This window comes from Tachypleus tridentatus, chromosome 9, assembly GCF_004210375.1.
Source record: "Tachypleus tridentatus isolate NWPU-2018 chromosome 9, ASM421037v1, whole genome shotgun sequence".
Taxonomy (NCBI): domain Eukaryota; kingdom Metazoa; phylum Arthropoda; class Merostomata; order Xiphosura; family Limulidae; genus Tachypleus; species Tachypleus tridentatus.
The window spans coordinates 135468976-135486561 of record NC_134833.1 but is presented as its reverse complement, the minus strand read 5'-3'; the positions used below and the strand labels follow the sequence as shown (position 1 = coordinate 135486561).

At 30.2% G+C, this 17586-nt stretch overlaps 2 protein-coding genes across 14 annotated transcripts in view; both read left to right on the top strand.

Moving 5' to 3' along the window:
* Window positions 1-10926, top strand: part of Cadps (calcium-dependent secretion activator 1) — a 105427-nt gene extending 94501 nt beyond the window's left edge. For 12 of the 13 annotated variants that reach the window (XM_076457406.1, XM_076457402.1, XM_076457401.1 and 9 more), the window contains 3 exons: window positions 363-467; window positions 3261-3406; window positions 6286-10926. In XM_076457406.1, the coding sequence (XP_076313521.1) occupies window positions 363-467; window positions 3261-3406; window positions 6286-6478 (444 nt within the window). In that variant the 3' untranslated portion in view covers window positions 6479-10926. Of the gene's footprint in view, window positions 1-362; window positions 468-3260; window positions 3407-5634; window positions 5670-6285 lie in introns of all 13 variants that reach the window. The other variant, XM_076457405.1, reaches the window with a different exon arrangement.
* A 3916-nt stretch (window positions 10927-14842) lies between these two features.
* On the top strand, window positions 14843-16781 carry LOC143226442 (UPF0739 protein C1orf74 homolog). Its single transcript, XM_076457394.1, has one exon. It carries the CDS (start codon window positions 14982-14984, stop codon window positions 15795-15797), a length of 816 nt encoding a protein of 271 aa, XP_076313509.1. The 5' UTR covers window positions 14843-14981; the 3' UTR covers window positions 15798-16781.
* Window positions 16782-17586: the final 805 nt, after the last annotated feature.

The window sequence follows — 17586 nt, the reverse complement described above, 5'->3', positions numbered from 1 at the left end:
TAGATATCTGATAGATATATATGAAGACAGTTGGCTCTTGTTCTTACCTAAAAATAAAATATTTTTATGACTGTGTCAGCAATTTTAAAGGATTTTGTTTTGCCTTGTAATCAATACCATTCTTTTCTTGACAAGCCTATTAGGTCATGATTGCTTCCTACATATTAATTATGATGTTTTCCATAGATGTGGAAAAATAGTTACCAATTTTATGCATTGCAGTCATACTAATGGTTAGAGGCTAAAGTAATATGTTTTCAAACTTTTAATTCCGTGAGTTATTTAATGATGTATACAACAGTGTTTAAGATCTAGTGTGAGTAAGTTATTGATACTTTTTATTTCACTTTTATTTATTTAAGCAATGGTATGCTTCCCAAATGACTATGCTGTGTGCTTGGTTGTCTGAAAGACTGGATCATGGACTCCACTCCTTTCAGCTCTCAGCTTTGTCTCATATTGCAAAGGTAAAAGGAATTTAAAAAAAGACCATCAAATTAAAAGACGTGCATCTTTATTCTCTATTAACATGTATTGCCAAGGTCATCTTTTACTGTGCATGTCATGAGGTTTCAGTGACTTACTTTTAGAATTTTATTTGTCCATTTTTTAGTTACGTCACAATAATTAGTATAGCATAAAATCTTAGCTAATAATTATTTTATTATTATTATATAAATTTCAAGTTCTTAAATTTGTACAATAACATTTAATAAAATCCTGAATTTCCTATAGTGGGATCATTTACTGTAGGTAACCTCCTATTCTCCATTCTATCCACCAATCCTGCAAAAAGTACAAAATTAAACATAAATTACTCACTATAATATCATAATCAGACAAACCATAATTTTTATAGCTTTCACTTTTGTTTTGGTTACAAAGCTATCAAATAGAAAATCCTGATCCCTCTTGCCACACCCACCTGTCACATCCTTTCTTTCTGAATGGAGAATTGTCATTTTATCTGTTAGTACAAGCATCATTCCCACAGGAAAGTAATAACTTGGATGAATTTATAAGGGCTCTCGTTGCATAGTTAGAAAGCCAGAAAAATTGTGATAGTTAAATAAAATTGTCAGCTCTTTGCTTGTAGTTATTCTGTATTCTTTGGTGTATTATTTAATTAAATAAAAATTATTTAATGCATTACTGCTATTGGAATAAAAAAATTGCGTTAAGTGTGATCAACAGTTGACAGCATGAAGAAGTAAGTACTTTGTTTCATGTTTGTTCTTTATTATTATAAAAGCAACTAAAATGTAATAATGAGGATCTCTTTAGGTTACTTGAAGTTAGATTAGGTGAAATAAATAATAATGTTTTATGAAGCATGCACATGAGCAACTTGTATGTACTGAATTCGATAATGTAACATGATCTTCACGTTTCTTAAATGATTTTAAATTTATAATGGCACAAATAGTATTTATGCATGGTTCAAAAAGCGATAAAACAAAACTTAATTATAAACATGTATTGTTACAAGTTTAAAACTACTTAGGATAAACGAATGTAGTTTCATGTTACAATTTTAAGTCATTGTAGAAAGAAAAAAGGGTAATTTAGATTTTTTTTTCTTTGTGTGTGTGATTATAAATTCATCAAATTGAACATCTCCATATAGAGTTACAGTAGAGAAAATAACACATAAATGTAAAGTTTTACTAAAAACATTTGAAATGTATTAAGGAGATTTTATTGATTACATAATGAAATCTGAGGTTTTTGAGATGAAAACTATCTTTAATCTGAACGTGGAAATCAGCTTGCACGTGGATTCTTCAAAACAAATGCTTGATATACTCGTAGGCATTTTTTTTTATTTATTTAATATATTTCACAAAAAATGATTTTTTTTATATGTGAAGCACTTATAATGTTTACTGAAAGATTTACATGCTATATTAAAAGTTAGTAGTATCAATATATAAAAACTTTACACAAGTACAAAAAGGTCACATGGTTGGTCTAATCGACTGAGCATGTGTTGAGAGAGTTAGAAGGTATTTCATGATTCCAAGTTTCTTACCTAAACATCTGTATTGATACCAAATGGTGTTTCTCATGGCTTATGACTGTTCGAAACTGTAGTGCATTAAATAATACTAAGTGTTATGTAGTAAACTAGTATTCTTGTTTCCCCAACATTTATCAAGTAAGTGAAAGACCGTAGGCCAATTTCAGGTAGATATTTGACATAAAAATTCTGTAAGGTAATAATTAAAACATAATTTTTAATTACACAATTTAATTGGTTATTTAAAAACCCTTTAAGTATTTTAATTAATTAAATTTACTCAAGTGCCTTAAATTTTTAACTTCTTTTTAAATACTAGAAGACAATGGTTATTATAGAGGAAGAGAAATGCTCAGATGTGATTTGGTAGTTTATGAATAGAATATTTTTTTCAGTCTTTAATCATTTTTTTTAAATTATCAATAAAAAGCCCTGTGAAGAAAAAATATTTTGCACTATGTTTTATAGGGTACAACAGTATTTTGGCATTTTGTCTGGCCAAGTATGTTTGGACTAAATTACTTATCTTTAATTCCACGAAGCAAAGTCATTATTAAGTCACTAATTCCATAATAGTAACTTTTAATTAGAATTAAAAAATAAACTTAATTTATATTCCACTTTTTGTGTTTTGTTTTGGGGAAATAGGAAAAGGATAAGTGGGTTTCTTTATAAACAATTACTTTTTCATAGCATTTTTTTATTCTGGGCAAATTTTTTCTGTTTTTAAATTCATGTCCCATTGCAATGCTTTTTAAAGGGTGGTCTTTCCTTTAAACATATATTAGATAAAAATAAAAACAGAAAAATATATAGAAAAGGTTTTTAGATATATAGTATGTTAATTTTTAGTGGTATGTTGTTTTTGTATGCTGTAGTTTGATCGAATATAAAACTTTGCATTTCATCACTGTCTATCATTACTAACATGTTTCTAAGGCAAATATCTGTTATTAAAATTGTGTAACAGTTTTATTCTGTGCATTCTTTATTATTTCCTTCAGTCTGTTATAATTCTAATTACATCTTCATCAAATTAAAAACTCCTGATTTATAATCATCTACATCTGGTGTTTATACCTTTATTGTATTTTGGGTAAGAGATCATACAAACAAAACTCATGAATCTGTATGATATGGTGGATGAGAATTAAAAATATCTGTATATTCTAAGTGATATGAATTTCATATATTATTTCCATGTGATGTAATTCAAGCAGTTAAACATGATTGTTCACAGAAATTATTCTCAGATTTTGAGTTGCAAGGTATTGAAGAGGAAAAACTGAATTCAAAAGTTTACCAAACCATTTGTAGTCGACTGCAGCTTGAGGAAGCTGCTGCTTCTGTTTCAGACACAGGAAACAGGGAAAAGGAAGACTCAGAGTATGTATTGTAATTATGTTTATATGTTTACATTATTTTATCTGAACTAAAAATCCAAATATGATAAGTACAGTATGTAGAAAGTATATAGCATTCATCAGTATAGAATGTCAGTTTGTGACACGAAGTATAGTAAAACAGGATGTTATTTTAATCCTTGACACTACCACCTTGTTTGTTTTTCAAAGTTTGTGTATTGAAACTTATTAAGTAATATTATTTTTGTGTCTGCTATAACAGTCGGCCTGGCATGGCCAAGTGTGTTAAAATGTGCGACTCGTAATCTGAGGGTCGCGGGTTCGCATCCCCATCGTGCTAAACATGCTCGCCCTTTCAGCCGTGGGGGCGTTATAATGTGATGGTCAATCCCACTATTCGTTGGTAAAAGAGTAGCCCAAGAGTTGGCGGTGGGTGGTAATGACCAGCTGCCTTCCCTCTAGTCTTACACTGCTAAATTAGGGACGGCTAGCACAGATAGCCCTCGAGTAGCTTTGTGCAAAAAACAAACAAACAAGTATTCTTGTAACTACTTATGTCATGGATCTACAAGCATTTGTGAAAGACAATTTTATTCTGTATTTGATATGAGTTGGAACATTCTTTGTCCACCTTTTTATTATTTCAGATCATCTTTCTAATCCCAGTGTGAACTAAGACAGTTGGTAATTTAAGTTTCTATTTAGTGTTTTATACCACATTTTCTGTTGGTTTACAGTTTGGTGTACAACAGATATAAATTGATTCTGTGGGTTTATATGGAGATCAGTATAAGAATTGTTATAACTTAATAAATAAATTTTTTTTATACTGTAGACATTTAAAAAAATCTTTTTAATCCACCCTCAAATGGTGACACCCTTAAAGATGTTGAACATACAACTGCATATCAAATTTAAAAATTTAACTGAAAATAACATTTCTGTTTTCCAGTTGACATTTTGTTATTATGTAATTTGCAAAGAAGGATAAATGTTCCAACTTTTATATACACAAATGTCTAAGGAGTCTCCTGGCTAATTTTTCTGTGAAATTACCATTTGTTCAAAATATAATTATTCATGTCTTGTTTCTTTGTGACTTTTCTTCCTCTTGGTAGTTTAATTCTTTCAGCTCTGTATTTACACTCATGTTTTTAATGTGTGGTCTGAACAGTTGGCAGTGAAGCACAACTTTCAAAATAACTTGACAACATTTACATATGGTTATATAAACCTGGTAAATAGTTATTTTAGATTTAAAATGTGGTTGAAGCATATATTTATGGTGTTGTGGATAAGTAACTGGACAGAGCTTATTCTTGATGAGAAGTTTGGAAGACTTGTGAACAGAGAATGTTTTTTCATTGAATGGTCATTCATTAAAATATTTTTGTGTTAAATTATATTTAAAAGCTACAGAAATGTTCTGCTATAACAAGACATCAGATAGGTTTAATTAGGTTTAGCAAGTACAATAAGCAATGGGAAAATTTTCCAATGATTAAAATCCCATTTGTTTAATGTTATGACGTATGATGTATTCAAACAATGAACAGAAATAAAGAACTTGTTATGTATTGGAAAGTAGTTAATTTTGTTATAAATATAAATTACTCAATGTTTTTAGCTAAAATCAGGATACCTATTCTGCCAAAAATAATGGTGACTATTCTGAAAGATCAGAGTAAATTAAGTAACTGATAAATCTTTGAGTTTTTGCCATTTTTTTGTAATTTATATCTACAAGTGGTGACTATTACACTTGGCTGGTTAAAGTATTAAAAGAAAGGTTAATGGATGTTAATGAAATTGAAATGACATTATAAAATATAACCTTTTGATCAAAATTTTAAGAAATTAAAGTTCTAAGATAAGTGGAAGTATTTGTAGTGGCTTTTTTAAGTAACACCTTTCTACTCCAGAGGGGGTTGGTTAAACAAAACTGTGGATGATATTTGTTTTTCATGAACCACAAATTGCATTTCGTTTCAGTAATGTTCTTACTTAAATCTCGACCCATCATTATACAATATTTTGTCATTAAGAATTGTAGTGCACATGTTTCCACTCGTAGTATGATGTCATTTTTAAAAAATTGCACGTTCAAAATGCAAGAACAAAGTGGGTACGAAATTGGGAAAAATAACAAGGTGATTATTCTAAATTCATTTATGAGGCTGTAAAGTGTTATATAATGTATAACCTAATTTTTTTACTTTATTTTTTTAAGATTTGATTTTAACTTTTCAGGGACAGGGCAGGAGAGAGTTTTGTATAAATTCATTGTGAGTAAACATTTGTTGTGATGTTATTCAGAAAATAGTATCAGTGGTGGAGGGTCTTTAAACATCTGTTGTGTCAGCCTATCGTTTTGTATCTGGTGATGGGTTTATAGCTTACTCTGTTGCACTGTTTTTATTAAACAAATAAATAAATATTTGCCTCTGTAAATTAATGTTTTGACAATACAAGTGTCATGTTATCGTATGTAGTACCGTTAAAGATTAATACTGTTAAAGTTCTGTAGATAATCTTTTGACACAATGAATATTTAATTCATGAAATGAACTAAAAAGCTGAAAATGAAAACTTGTCATTTTGACTTGCTAAGGTATTAATAACCATGTCAAGCAACCACAAAAAAATCTTTTCTCATCCCTTCTTCTTCTTCAAGATAACTATATAATCACCAGTACGTACCTTATGGACATGTTTATAACCAATAGAAAGAAAATGAAGATAATTTAAGTATATTTAGAGAAAAGGTACCTCATTGAACTCTTTATTTTTTTTATATTATGACTTACTTTCTTTTTTAAATTTTGATCTAATATTTTAACTAGGAACCATTGAAGAAATAAAAATTGTTGTTTATGAAATTTCTTTTTGAATACATTTTAGGGACTACCCTGAAACTGGAATTGAGGATGATATGGGTCGTCCAAAAGTAATGATTCGAGAAGCAGAAGGAGCAGAAGGATATGTCACTCGTATTCAGAATGTCACACAAAATGTGATGGGACGTGTTTCAACCTTTAGCAGAGGTATTGGAGGATTTGCTAACAAAATCTCTGGAGGTTTCCTTAATTTTTAAACTTCAGACCTACGGTGTCTGCGATAATCTCTGTTTTGAATGTGTGTTGGCTGACAAGTAACTAAATGTACTTAAAATGTGACCATCAGGCATGAATATGGGGTTTAAAAAGCAGGCAATTAATCTCTGAAAATATTTTAAGGAAGAGACAAATGAGAATTTGTGCTTATGAATATGCGATCATGAAGAGCAAGTTACAAGTTAGACTTGAAAGTGTATTTAGCAGTATTTATATTAATTTAGATGTACAGAAGATGTGATCAGAAAATTAAAGGATTGTTACTGCTGTCTCAGAAGCAGAAAAGTTAATTGCTTATGAAGATTGTTTAGAATGAAAATGGGAAGTCCAAACTTACCATCCATGAAAAGTAGATGGGTGCATGTTTACGTAGATCACTTTGTTGAGTGTATACTGAATAACAGGAAAAGATTTTCTATCTTGAAAACTAATATATATATATACATATAAGCACAAACATAACTGAGTGGTGGTATAACTAGAACAAGGTAAACAAATATTAGGCTTAGGAAAATGTCATTTCCTAGTATTAAGTGGCTTAAAACTATGCATAAATGGGTAAGTGAGGATAGTTTTTAGCCCAGCTGAGCTTAAACTTATGTTTGTAATCCTTATTGATTATGCTTTGTTATAGGCTTTTTTCACTGCAAGCTGTAACTTTTTTTTTTTTACTTTTTTATCTCTTACTCTTTGCTTGCATGTAACAAATACCCTCAAAATCAATGGAGAAAATATAGCTGTGCTGTTTTTATTTTTTCGAAGATGTGTGTTACATTGAGACTTGTAAGAATAAAGATATTTGTATTAACTAATAGTTTCAAGAGAGAAATCTAAGTTATGTGGGTTAACTTTCAGAGTTATATGACCTGGACCTTGCTGGTGTGGGACATAAGAAATTGGTTCTTATACATAGTTCTGATTTAAGAAGAAAAAAAAAATGTATTGAAGAATGTATATAATGAATTAAGGTCACTCAGAAGTAATTAAACTCCCTTTTATTAATCATTCTTGTATTTTAAGTAGTTATATATTTCATGGTTTACCAGTGGGTATTTACATTTATAAGGTTCTTTGATGATTTTTATTTGTTCTATTCATCAGATGTTTTTAAGTATCTTGTTGGTATCTTCACTCTGCTATATAACATAATACAAAATATATAATCGTGTAAATCATGAAAAAATATTTTCATCTTAATTGATCTAATTCTCTCATTAATTGTAAGTGGAAATAAATGTAAACTAATTGTGGCATATATGGAGTGTAATAATTTGTGTAAGCACTCTATAATAATAGTGATGAAGTTTAAGTGTTGGAGATATATGTAGAAATACTTTTGGTAGTGGACAAAAGAACCACCATTCCAGCGTTGAGTTGAGCAGATGTGGTTATAGGTCCCAAAAACAACGAATTCCCATTTCTAAATAGTTATAAATGTTGTAAGTTAAAGGGGTATGCTCATATAGGCACATCAGTGTGGTGTGAATTGTTTAGTAGATTTTCAGCTTTTAAAGGCATTTTTTCCTTGGATATCAATATGAGAATGTTTGAATTGTGTACATGCATGTATTCATATTCCTTACAGATCTTAATTTCTACTTTGTTGGTGGTTGTTGTGTAAATTTCAAGGAAATTATAATATTGTTAAGTGTGTGTGTGTGTGTGTTTAGTTTCAAATCAGTATTACTTTTTAAACAGTTTTCTGTTTGAAAATGTTAGTGGTTAAATTCCACTAGTTTCAACTGAAATGTTTATGTGAAACCTATAGGTTACTATTTGCAAAATAAATTCCAAACTAAAACATGTATGGTCCCTAGAAAATTAAATTTTAATATCAGATCTAACCACTCCTTGAAAATGTGTTCAAAAGCCTAAAGGTTGTATAGTCATTTGAAAACCAAATTCATGTTAAAGCTTTCTAGTCACTATTTGAAAATCAAATGTGTTCAAGAACCTAAAGGCTATATATTTATTAGAAAATCAGATTATAAGTGTGCATCAATTTGTTTTTTCTATATAAAAAATTAGTGTGTACAAAAATCCAGAATTTTGTTTTTTTCATTTTGAAATGGTTAAAAATGATGTAAAGCTTTTGTAAATCTTGGGGTTAGTGTGTAGAGCTTACTTGGTAACTTTTAAAGCCTTTCAAGTCACTTAATGTTGAAGTTTTTCAATAAAAGACTTTTAATTTTTACTGCATGAGAACTTCACATTTTATTTATAAGAACTTAGGCTTATTATAATAGTTTAATAATCTTTGTTTCTGACAGTTAGAAACCAAATGAATTATTTAGGTAAAGTGAGCCAAGAAAAAGACATACATCATCTAACTAGTAATTAGAAATTAATTTTCTCATTAAAGATGTGATCTTTCCAGTCAGTATTTGAAACCTAAAGTAAAATTGGTTTATAAAGCTCTTGTGCCATTTACTTAATTATTTGCCGTGAAATATATGTATATATTTCTGTTCTTTATTCTGGAAAAGAAGACATTTTTTGCTGCAACTGATTTATGAAAAAATTCAATATTTCAAGACAGTTTATATTAATCAATGTAAAATATATCTTTGGTAGTTAAATGCAAATATTCAAGTTGCAGCATTTTGTGTGCATTTGATACAGTTATTCCTTTACACCCTAGAAATTTGTTTTACATCTTTTGAGATCATTGTGACTGCCATATATTTACACTAACTGTAGTTTATTTAATGGGTTATGCTTCTAGGTTGTGGTATTTTGACAAACATTTAAATGGAAATACAGTTGAAATTTGTAACAAACCACAGTTGTGTGTATTATTATTCTTATTATGATTTGTAAATTGTTTTCTGCATTTTATTTGTATTTTTCTATATCTTCTATACTACAATGATGACTTAAAACCCATTTAGCAACACAGCTAATAATGAAGACATTTTTCACTGAGAGAACTTACAAGGTAGTTACAGTAGAATTTGAAATGTTATATTCCCACGTGTAGTTTGTAACATTTGTCTACATGTGTATACATTTATATTCAGTATTATTTTGTATTAATTTGTGTCATTCAGCTAATAACTAAGTTAAAAGTATTATAAAGCTTATCTTTTCTTAGGTACAGCAGAAACCAGAAATAATTTATTAAATTGACCACAATGAATAATAATAAATATAGTGTTTCATGGAACTAAATTTCAACATTAATTATTATTTAATGATTCAACTTGTGTACTCTTTCTTAGCTGTATTTATTCACAATTATGATGTACATTAACAAATAAGTTGGATCCAGATTTTAAGACTTGAGATTTTTACTTAAGAACATTGTTGGTTAGTTATAATTTTTAAAATATATGAAGATCACTAAATGTTTTCAAAAAAGTAGGTCAGCCTTCTTATGGTTCCAAGCACCTGTTTTGGTTTAAAATAAGTTAGTTTTTTCATGTGTTTAAATTAACTGTAAGGTTAGGAAAATATGATTTTTATAACCAGAGATTTTGTTTGATTTTTTTATGTTAATTAACCATTTGTTTTATAGTATTTAAGAATAAAAGGATCATTAAAGAAACACTTTTTTGCTATTTCATTCTTTTGTATACATTTTTAAATATACATATTATATTTATAATGAGTCTAGGTATATGAGCCCTAGTGGATACAAGATAAATCAATTGGTAATTTTATATCAGTTCAGTTTTTAAAGTTGTTGAAGTGTACTGTTTTGTTTTTTATCAAAACTTCCTGAAAAATTAATGGAAATAAATATGTCGATAGTAGCACTTTTAAACAAAATTTCCTCTCAAAAAATGCATTCACAAAGTGTGCTAAATCTTCTTATTCAATCTGTTGAAAAATTATTTTTCTCTATTGATTTGTATCATAAGCAGGCATAAGATCTAAAGTTGTGTTGAAATACTGAAAAAAAATTAAACATGCTCTTAGTTCTGTTTTTTAGAGATGTTTCTACGATATGGTCAGTAGTTTTTGTATGTGAAACTATCTGTGTGATGACTCATTGTTCAAATAATTATTTTTATTCAGCTGTGTTCCTATAATGTCTGCCTGTTATTTGACAGTGATATAGATAGATAGGTAAATTGAGTCAGGTAATAAGAAATACTTTCTTATCTGTTTTCATATTTATCCTTTTCATGATGCAATACTTTGAACATGTGCCATGATTTTTACATTTACCTTTTTTGATTTTTGCCTGACCACCTGTCATATAAGCCTTCAGGTTAATAGCATGTCACACACACATATGTATATCAAATATAAAGAATGTAGCTGGTTTATCTTAGAAACATGTAAATAACTATAATATAAGGATTATAATGTTTTCATGTTGGGTGATGACTTTATATGCAAATAAGTGATTTTCTTTAAACTACATTAGTTCTGTGTACCAAATTTTGAGCATTCTACAAATAAAATATTGTGTGTGTTAAAAGGTAGTACTGGCTCTATTATTTGAATGGCATTGAATATAACTTGATTTTGTAATCCTTTTAACTTCTCCCTCCTGGCTTAGCAGTTGATTTGAAATCATATGATATCAAAATTCTGGGTTTGATGCCTACCTGAGGATTTATAATGCTGTAATTAAACTTTGGTTCTCATGTTGGGAAGAGTGCAGATTGTGTATCTTTGTATTAAAAAAATGTCAGTTTATTTGTCACTTTCACAGTTGTTATATATTTGCAACAAATAATTTGAATGATTTATTACTCCTTTAACATATCAGTTTTTGATTAAGTCTAGTAATAATAAACGTTCAATATAGTGGATATTTGAAATTTTCTTCAATCTAGGCTAAGTAGAATTTCATTTAAACTTCAACTGTGTGTTTGTTTCTCTGAGGAAAACTTTGATAAGAGGTAATATAATTAAAACTGTAGGAAGTGGGAATTCTAAAAATTTGTTTTCAGCATATAGATGCATCAAACCTGGTTGTACAGTTGTCTTATTTTGAAAGAAAACCATGTTCACAATAAGACAGAGGGTGGCAATTGAAAGTTTTTTGGCAGCAAACTGATGTATACTATTTCATCAGACTGCTTTCTGTATATTAACAATACAGTGTGATCTAGACAAGCACATCAGTCTTTCACAGAGCATTCTGAACAGGAAATAAATTTCCATAGGAATTTATTCAATCAAATGTTTGTCATAAATCCCCAAAATCGAAGTTATACGAGTTGGATCAGCCTAAATAATAGGAAAAAGGGAGCTTCGGGTTCTTACCACTCACTCTTAACTTCCAGTTTGAAAATTTAACTAATACGTATGCCATGAGAAAATTTGTTTTTGACGTGCTCTGTCGTATGCACAAACTTTAACAATGAGACAATCGCAATTCAAAGTCTGGTGTATCCTGTTAATTAACGAAGACCTTAAAGTTAAGTTGTGAAACAATCACAAAATTTGCGTACTAGGGCTGTACAAGGATCATGTTTTTTATACATACACACACATTCAAATTACACATTATATATACATGAAATTCTGTTTTTTTTCTTTTGTTTTCCCAACGTGAGTAAAAGTGTCTTAAGAATTCATGTTATTATATATTACGGGTAGCTTTTTTACATTGAATTTTGTGCAATTTCTCAAAAGACAGAATGCACGAGTAGTCGCTGATTTTGAAGCAATAGATTATAGGTAAGACGTATTTATACCATCCACCAACAACATTATAGGCTACTTTGTACCAACTAATACTGGGAATACACTATCGTATTTGGTTATGGGCTTCAATAATGCCACTGCGAATTTCGAGTCAAATGCTAGAGTCATCGTCGAGTTTATGAGAATCTAATTTGAGTTTTGGTTAATAGGTGTCGCCGTATGTATTTTAGAAGTTTTAGATTTAAACACTGTTAATAAAGAAGCATCGGATTTATTTTATTTTCAAAAAAATATATAAATAGATAAAGTGACGAATTAATCACGCAATATTATGGTAACTAATTTGTACATCAACGAAATAATAGATATAAATATATACATAAAACTAAAGTTACTTGGGATGACGTCATATGGAAGAAAAAAGTTTCATTTCAATTAAATACTTGTTACGAATGTCAGATATAACTGGGACTTCTCTAAAACATTTTATTAGTATATCAAGACACGATAATGTGTTGTGCGGTGAAAACAATCTGCTGTAGTACATTGTTATAAACGGGAGTGATAGTTTAACAGTTTTCCATCTGTATCTCAGATTGTGGTAATCAGAACTATCCCATAGTTTTAGTAGATGCGATCCGCTGAACCCTTACTTCACATATCAAATGTCAAGACAATTCGTTAAAAAATGCACAAGATATCTCCAATTTTGATAGTTTCTTATTATTATATAATTTAGTTTTCTTCGCACCAAAACTACGGAAACTGTTTAGGAGAAAATCAACCTTCGATGATGTTTTCAAATTCGGTACACTGGTAGATTTTTTCAATCTATAATTTAAGAATATTATTTGGTGTAAATATATGCTACGTGTGCAAAGTTTTTAAACAAAAAATAACACATTTGATGTACATTTGTCACGCAAAAGTCACGTGAGCTATCGGTCTTTAATTTGTATTCCAACTTCAACGAAGAATGATCGTGGATCAATATGGCCTAGCGCGTAAGGCGTGCGACTCGTAATCCGAGGTTCGCGCCCGCGTCGCGCTAAAACATGCTCGCCCTCCCAGCCGTGGGGGTGTATAATGTGCCGGTCAATCCCACTATTCGTCCCCCAGCCGGTGGGTGGTGATGTATAATGTGACGGTCAATCCCACTATTCGTTGGTAAATATTTATTAAGATAGCCCAAGAGTTGGCGATGGGTGGTGATGACTAGCTGCAAACTTCCCTGTCTAGTCTTACACTGCTAAATTACGGACGGCTAGCACAGATAGCCCTCTCTTAACTCTGTAGCTTTAATCTGCGAAATTTCCAAAAAAGAGTAAAAAGAGTAGCCCAAGAGTTGGCGGTGGGTGGTGATGACTTTTGTTTGTTTGTTATTCAGATTAAACACTGCAGACTTAGATATGTAAAACTATAAGGTGAAAGGGCGTGTAGATACTTAGGTATTACTTAAGTTAAGCAGTATTATTAATTTCCTTTTTTTAAGCATAAATTTACTACATCTTAAAATTATCATAATTAAAGAGCGTTTAGTGTCACGTAGTATTAGCTTAAGCAATTACCATAAATAGCAATGCTTGGTACTGCTGTAGTGATTACGAGAGGATGATAACCTAAATTCCATGGCATTATAATAAAATAATCAATTAACACTGTTTTCGAGATTTAAAGTACCACCATATATTTAGATAATCTAGTTGGTTCTATATAGTATTGGTCTCTTTTGAGGAAATGCATTATTTTACTTGCTGTGATTTGTTGGTGTGTGTTTTCGCCACTATAGTACCCCAAAATGAACAGAAAAACGCTGTCTAGATAACAAATTAATGGATATTTGCTGTAAAATTATTATCAATGAATGCTATAAGTATAGTTACTGATGGTAGTTACAGTGTAGTTATTGTTTTCACTTCCAATCTTGATTTCGTTCCTTGAAGTCTCACACTCAATTTTTTATCGCCTCATCTTTTTTTTGTTGTTGTTGTTTCATACCTGTGTTGTTTCTAAGGAGATTATCATAACTAAATAAGGTTTGATAGAGATATTGTGTACATCAAATAATGTATTTAGAGCCGGCATGGCTAGGTGGTTTAAAGCGTACGACTCGTAATCCGAAGGTCGCGGGTTCGAATCCCCGTTGCACCAAACATGCTCGCCCTTTCAGTCCGTGGGGACATTATAATGTGACGGTCAATTCCACTATTCGTTGATAAAAGAGTTGGCGGTGGGTAGTGATGACTAGCTGCCTTACCTCGCGTCCTACACTGCAAAATTAGGGACGGCTAGCGCAGATAGCCCTTGGGACAGCGGTAAATCTAAGGATTAACAATGCTACACTCCAGGGTTCAATTTCGCTAAGTTTACACAACAGCAGATAGGGTATGTAGCTTTACTGTAAGAAAAAAAACAAACACATACGCATGCCAACTGAACATATCATACAAATTTTATAGAAAGCAGTATGTTTCTCATCTATGAGGTTTTGAGTACGTTTTACTTCGCCATTTCGTAATATGTTTTTAATATTTTTATTATATTTGATTATCCAAAACTAACAGCAAGTCGTATAATTGTTTAGTCAATATAAACGAATTTCTTTACGTGAGATAAATAAATATTTTTAATTTTATGAAATTAAAGACGTTCATGTATCGAAAAAACCGCTCGAAGTTTACTAAATATAACTACTTAATCGTGGCCTTTTAAGTTGCCAGCATTCAAAAATAATAATTGAGAAACAACTGAACAGAGGGAGTCTAATTCGTACAATCGTGTTTTTGTTATTCATGTGATATTGCTTAGTGATACTGTGTTTTTGTGTGTTAAAGTCGTTGAATCTTTCGATAAAATTATACATATTCATTAAATATTATGGGCGATCGTGAGAAATCTGACCTACGTATATTTTCTAAACGTATACGTTCTCATAGGTTTCGTATTGAATTAGACATATTATCTGTTATACATGGTTTGAGACCCGCCTATTTGTGGGATAAATGCCTCGCTTCACCTGAAGAAATACAAAATTTCGTCAGGGCGTTCAGTGCCCGTTTCAGTACTTCTAAGTGTAAATATAGATACAATATATTGGACGTTTTAGTATTGGAAGAATCAGTGTTTGTGATTAACTTACAAGCGTTAGTTGGCCATTTAGGACGTTTAGTAAATGATTCCAGTTTTCCATTTATCGATGTATCATTCAACCTAGAAAACCCTGAATTAGTTTCAGTTGGGGAAAGTCTTACGATGAATGTCATACGAAATGTTGAAAACGAACTGAGAAAGTATTGGGAGCTACAACAGCGAACTGAATCTAACCGTGAACCTTCAGTAATAAAGCTTGATTGTGATAATTTATGGAACTTGACAGCATTATTTGGTATTTTATTAAATTTTCCAGTGATTTACTGGTATAATTTAGAGACCCAAAGAAAAGGTGATAATTGCTTAGGAATGACTACCCTTAGAGTATATCGCATAATTTGCCACATACATTTCACGGAAAGTTTAATACATCATGAAATTTTGTCATTTAGTGTACCCAAATGTGTTTATTCACAAATTCAAGAAAAGATATGTTTGTGGTTTTTCATGCTTAAAAATATTGTATCAAGTTTTTGCTGTGCATGTTTTAAAGATATTGAACTTATTAGTGAGGAAAAGGTTTTGCCCACTGTTGCCTTATAAATTGATGTATGAATTGAAAAATACCATTTTCACATTAGTTTTTTGAAAGTGTAGTGTGTGTGCTTTCTAATATATGTTTATAATTTACTGAAAGTAATTATGCCAACAAGCATGTATAGTGCTCCAATAATTAATACTACTAGCCATGATGTGCCACAATTTCCAAACACTGACTGTTTTTTTTTTTATTACCTAGAGAGTAAGTTAGTTATTTCAAAGTGTAGTATGTGTGTTTTAATACAAATTTGTGAACTCCAAAAGTTTCACAAATTTTAATTAACAACACCTGCCTTACCATCAGCTAAAATCTTCTGCATGTTTAAAATTTAAAGAAAAGTAATTACGCTAAAAAGCAAATATGTTACCACGAGTGCTTATTTAGTCACAATTACAATACATTCACTAAATTTTTTTTTAATTACCTAGAGAGTAAGCATCTTTTTCCCACTTTCACTATTATTTATAACTCTTTAATTTCACTGTTCAGTTTAACTCAGCTTTGAATAGTTTGGAATCAAGCTGTATATAGTTTTCCTATACCCTATTGTAGTAACCTTTGATCATAGTTCAAATTTTCATCAACAAGATTTTGATTTTAGTAGCTGTTCTCTTAACTGTTTTTGTCATATTGATTCCTTCTTGTAAAATAGAGGACCAAATTACATTTCTCAGTTTTGAGTAAACTTAACCACGATAATATAAAGTGAGAATAATGCTCTTATTTTTAAACTCAAAATTGTCACAAACAGACTACAGATCACAGTCAGTTTTTCATCACAACGAAATTCCAAACCTAAAGTTTGAGGGATAAGTGAGCCACATGATTTCTTCTTTTCTACACCACAAGTAGGCTACTTTATACTTGAACCTTATTTTGCACATTCAAACTAATAACTAGCTAGTTCCTTTTAAGTACCCATTCTGTTTACAAGAGTGTTAACTAAATGTAATGTAATTATTGAATAAATATATATTCTCTTCCTAGTTGTAGAAAAGTAAATTATAATAGCTTTCTACTGCTACACCTGGACTTCAGAGTCATAGAAACATTTGTGTCTTAACCCTCCTCTGCAAATTACCTGAAAAAAAATGAAGAAAAACATAAGTTTGAGAAATATTTTGATATATATACTAAATGAAGGTAATATCCTGCTTCACTAATATCAAGCTCATTATGTAATATATATTTGGAAAGTTTAAGACATATTTATGAGTGCTGCAATTTTGGTCACAAGAATTATCCATTGGATACACTACATCACAATAAAACATGATGAAAACATTTCAGAATATAGCATAATAAAGATATATTCACTTCTAGTTACAAAAAAGGTAAAATTATACATTTTCAACTGCCACGCTATATGGAGGAAACAATATTTCCTGTAGGAATTTAAAAAATGCTTAACTTTCTTTAAAAAGTAAAACATAATTTTAAGAGAATTGTAATTTTTTTTAATTCAAAATATTAGTAAAAACATTACAAGATTCTAACTTGACTCCTTATGGTTTATGTTAGCACTATGAAAACAATGTTATGTCTACTAAAATATTTCTGCATCACCCTTATGAAAAAGATTTTCATCTCAATAAGTAAGAAAGTATACATAGGAATTACTAGACACGTGCATTACACTCTTTTGTTAAATGTGCCTTATGCTTATTTCTCATTTAGCTTATAAATGTGCACAACAAGCATTGGTGCCTGTGGTAACGTACAGGATTTGGAGAATGTTTATCTTATGCTAGTATATGTTGTTGAAGTCATTGTTTCACATTACTGGACTCT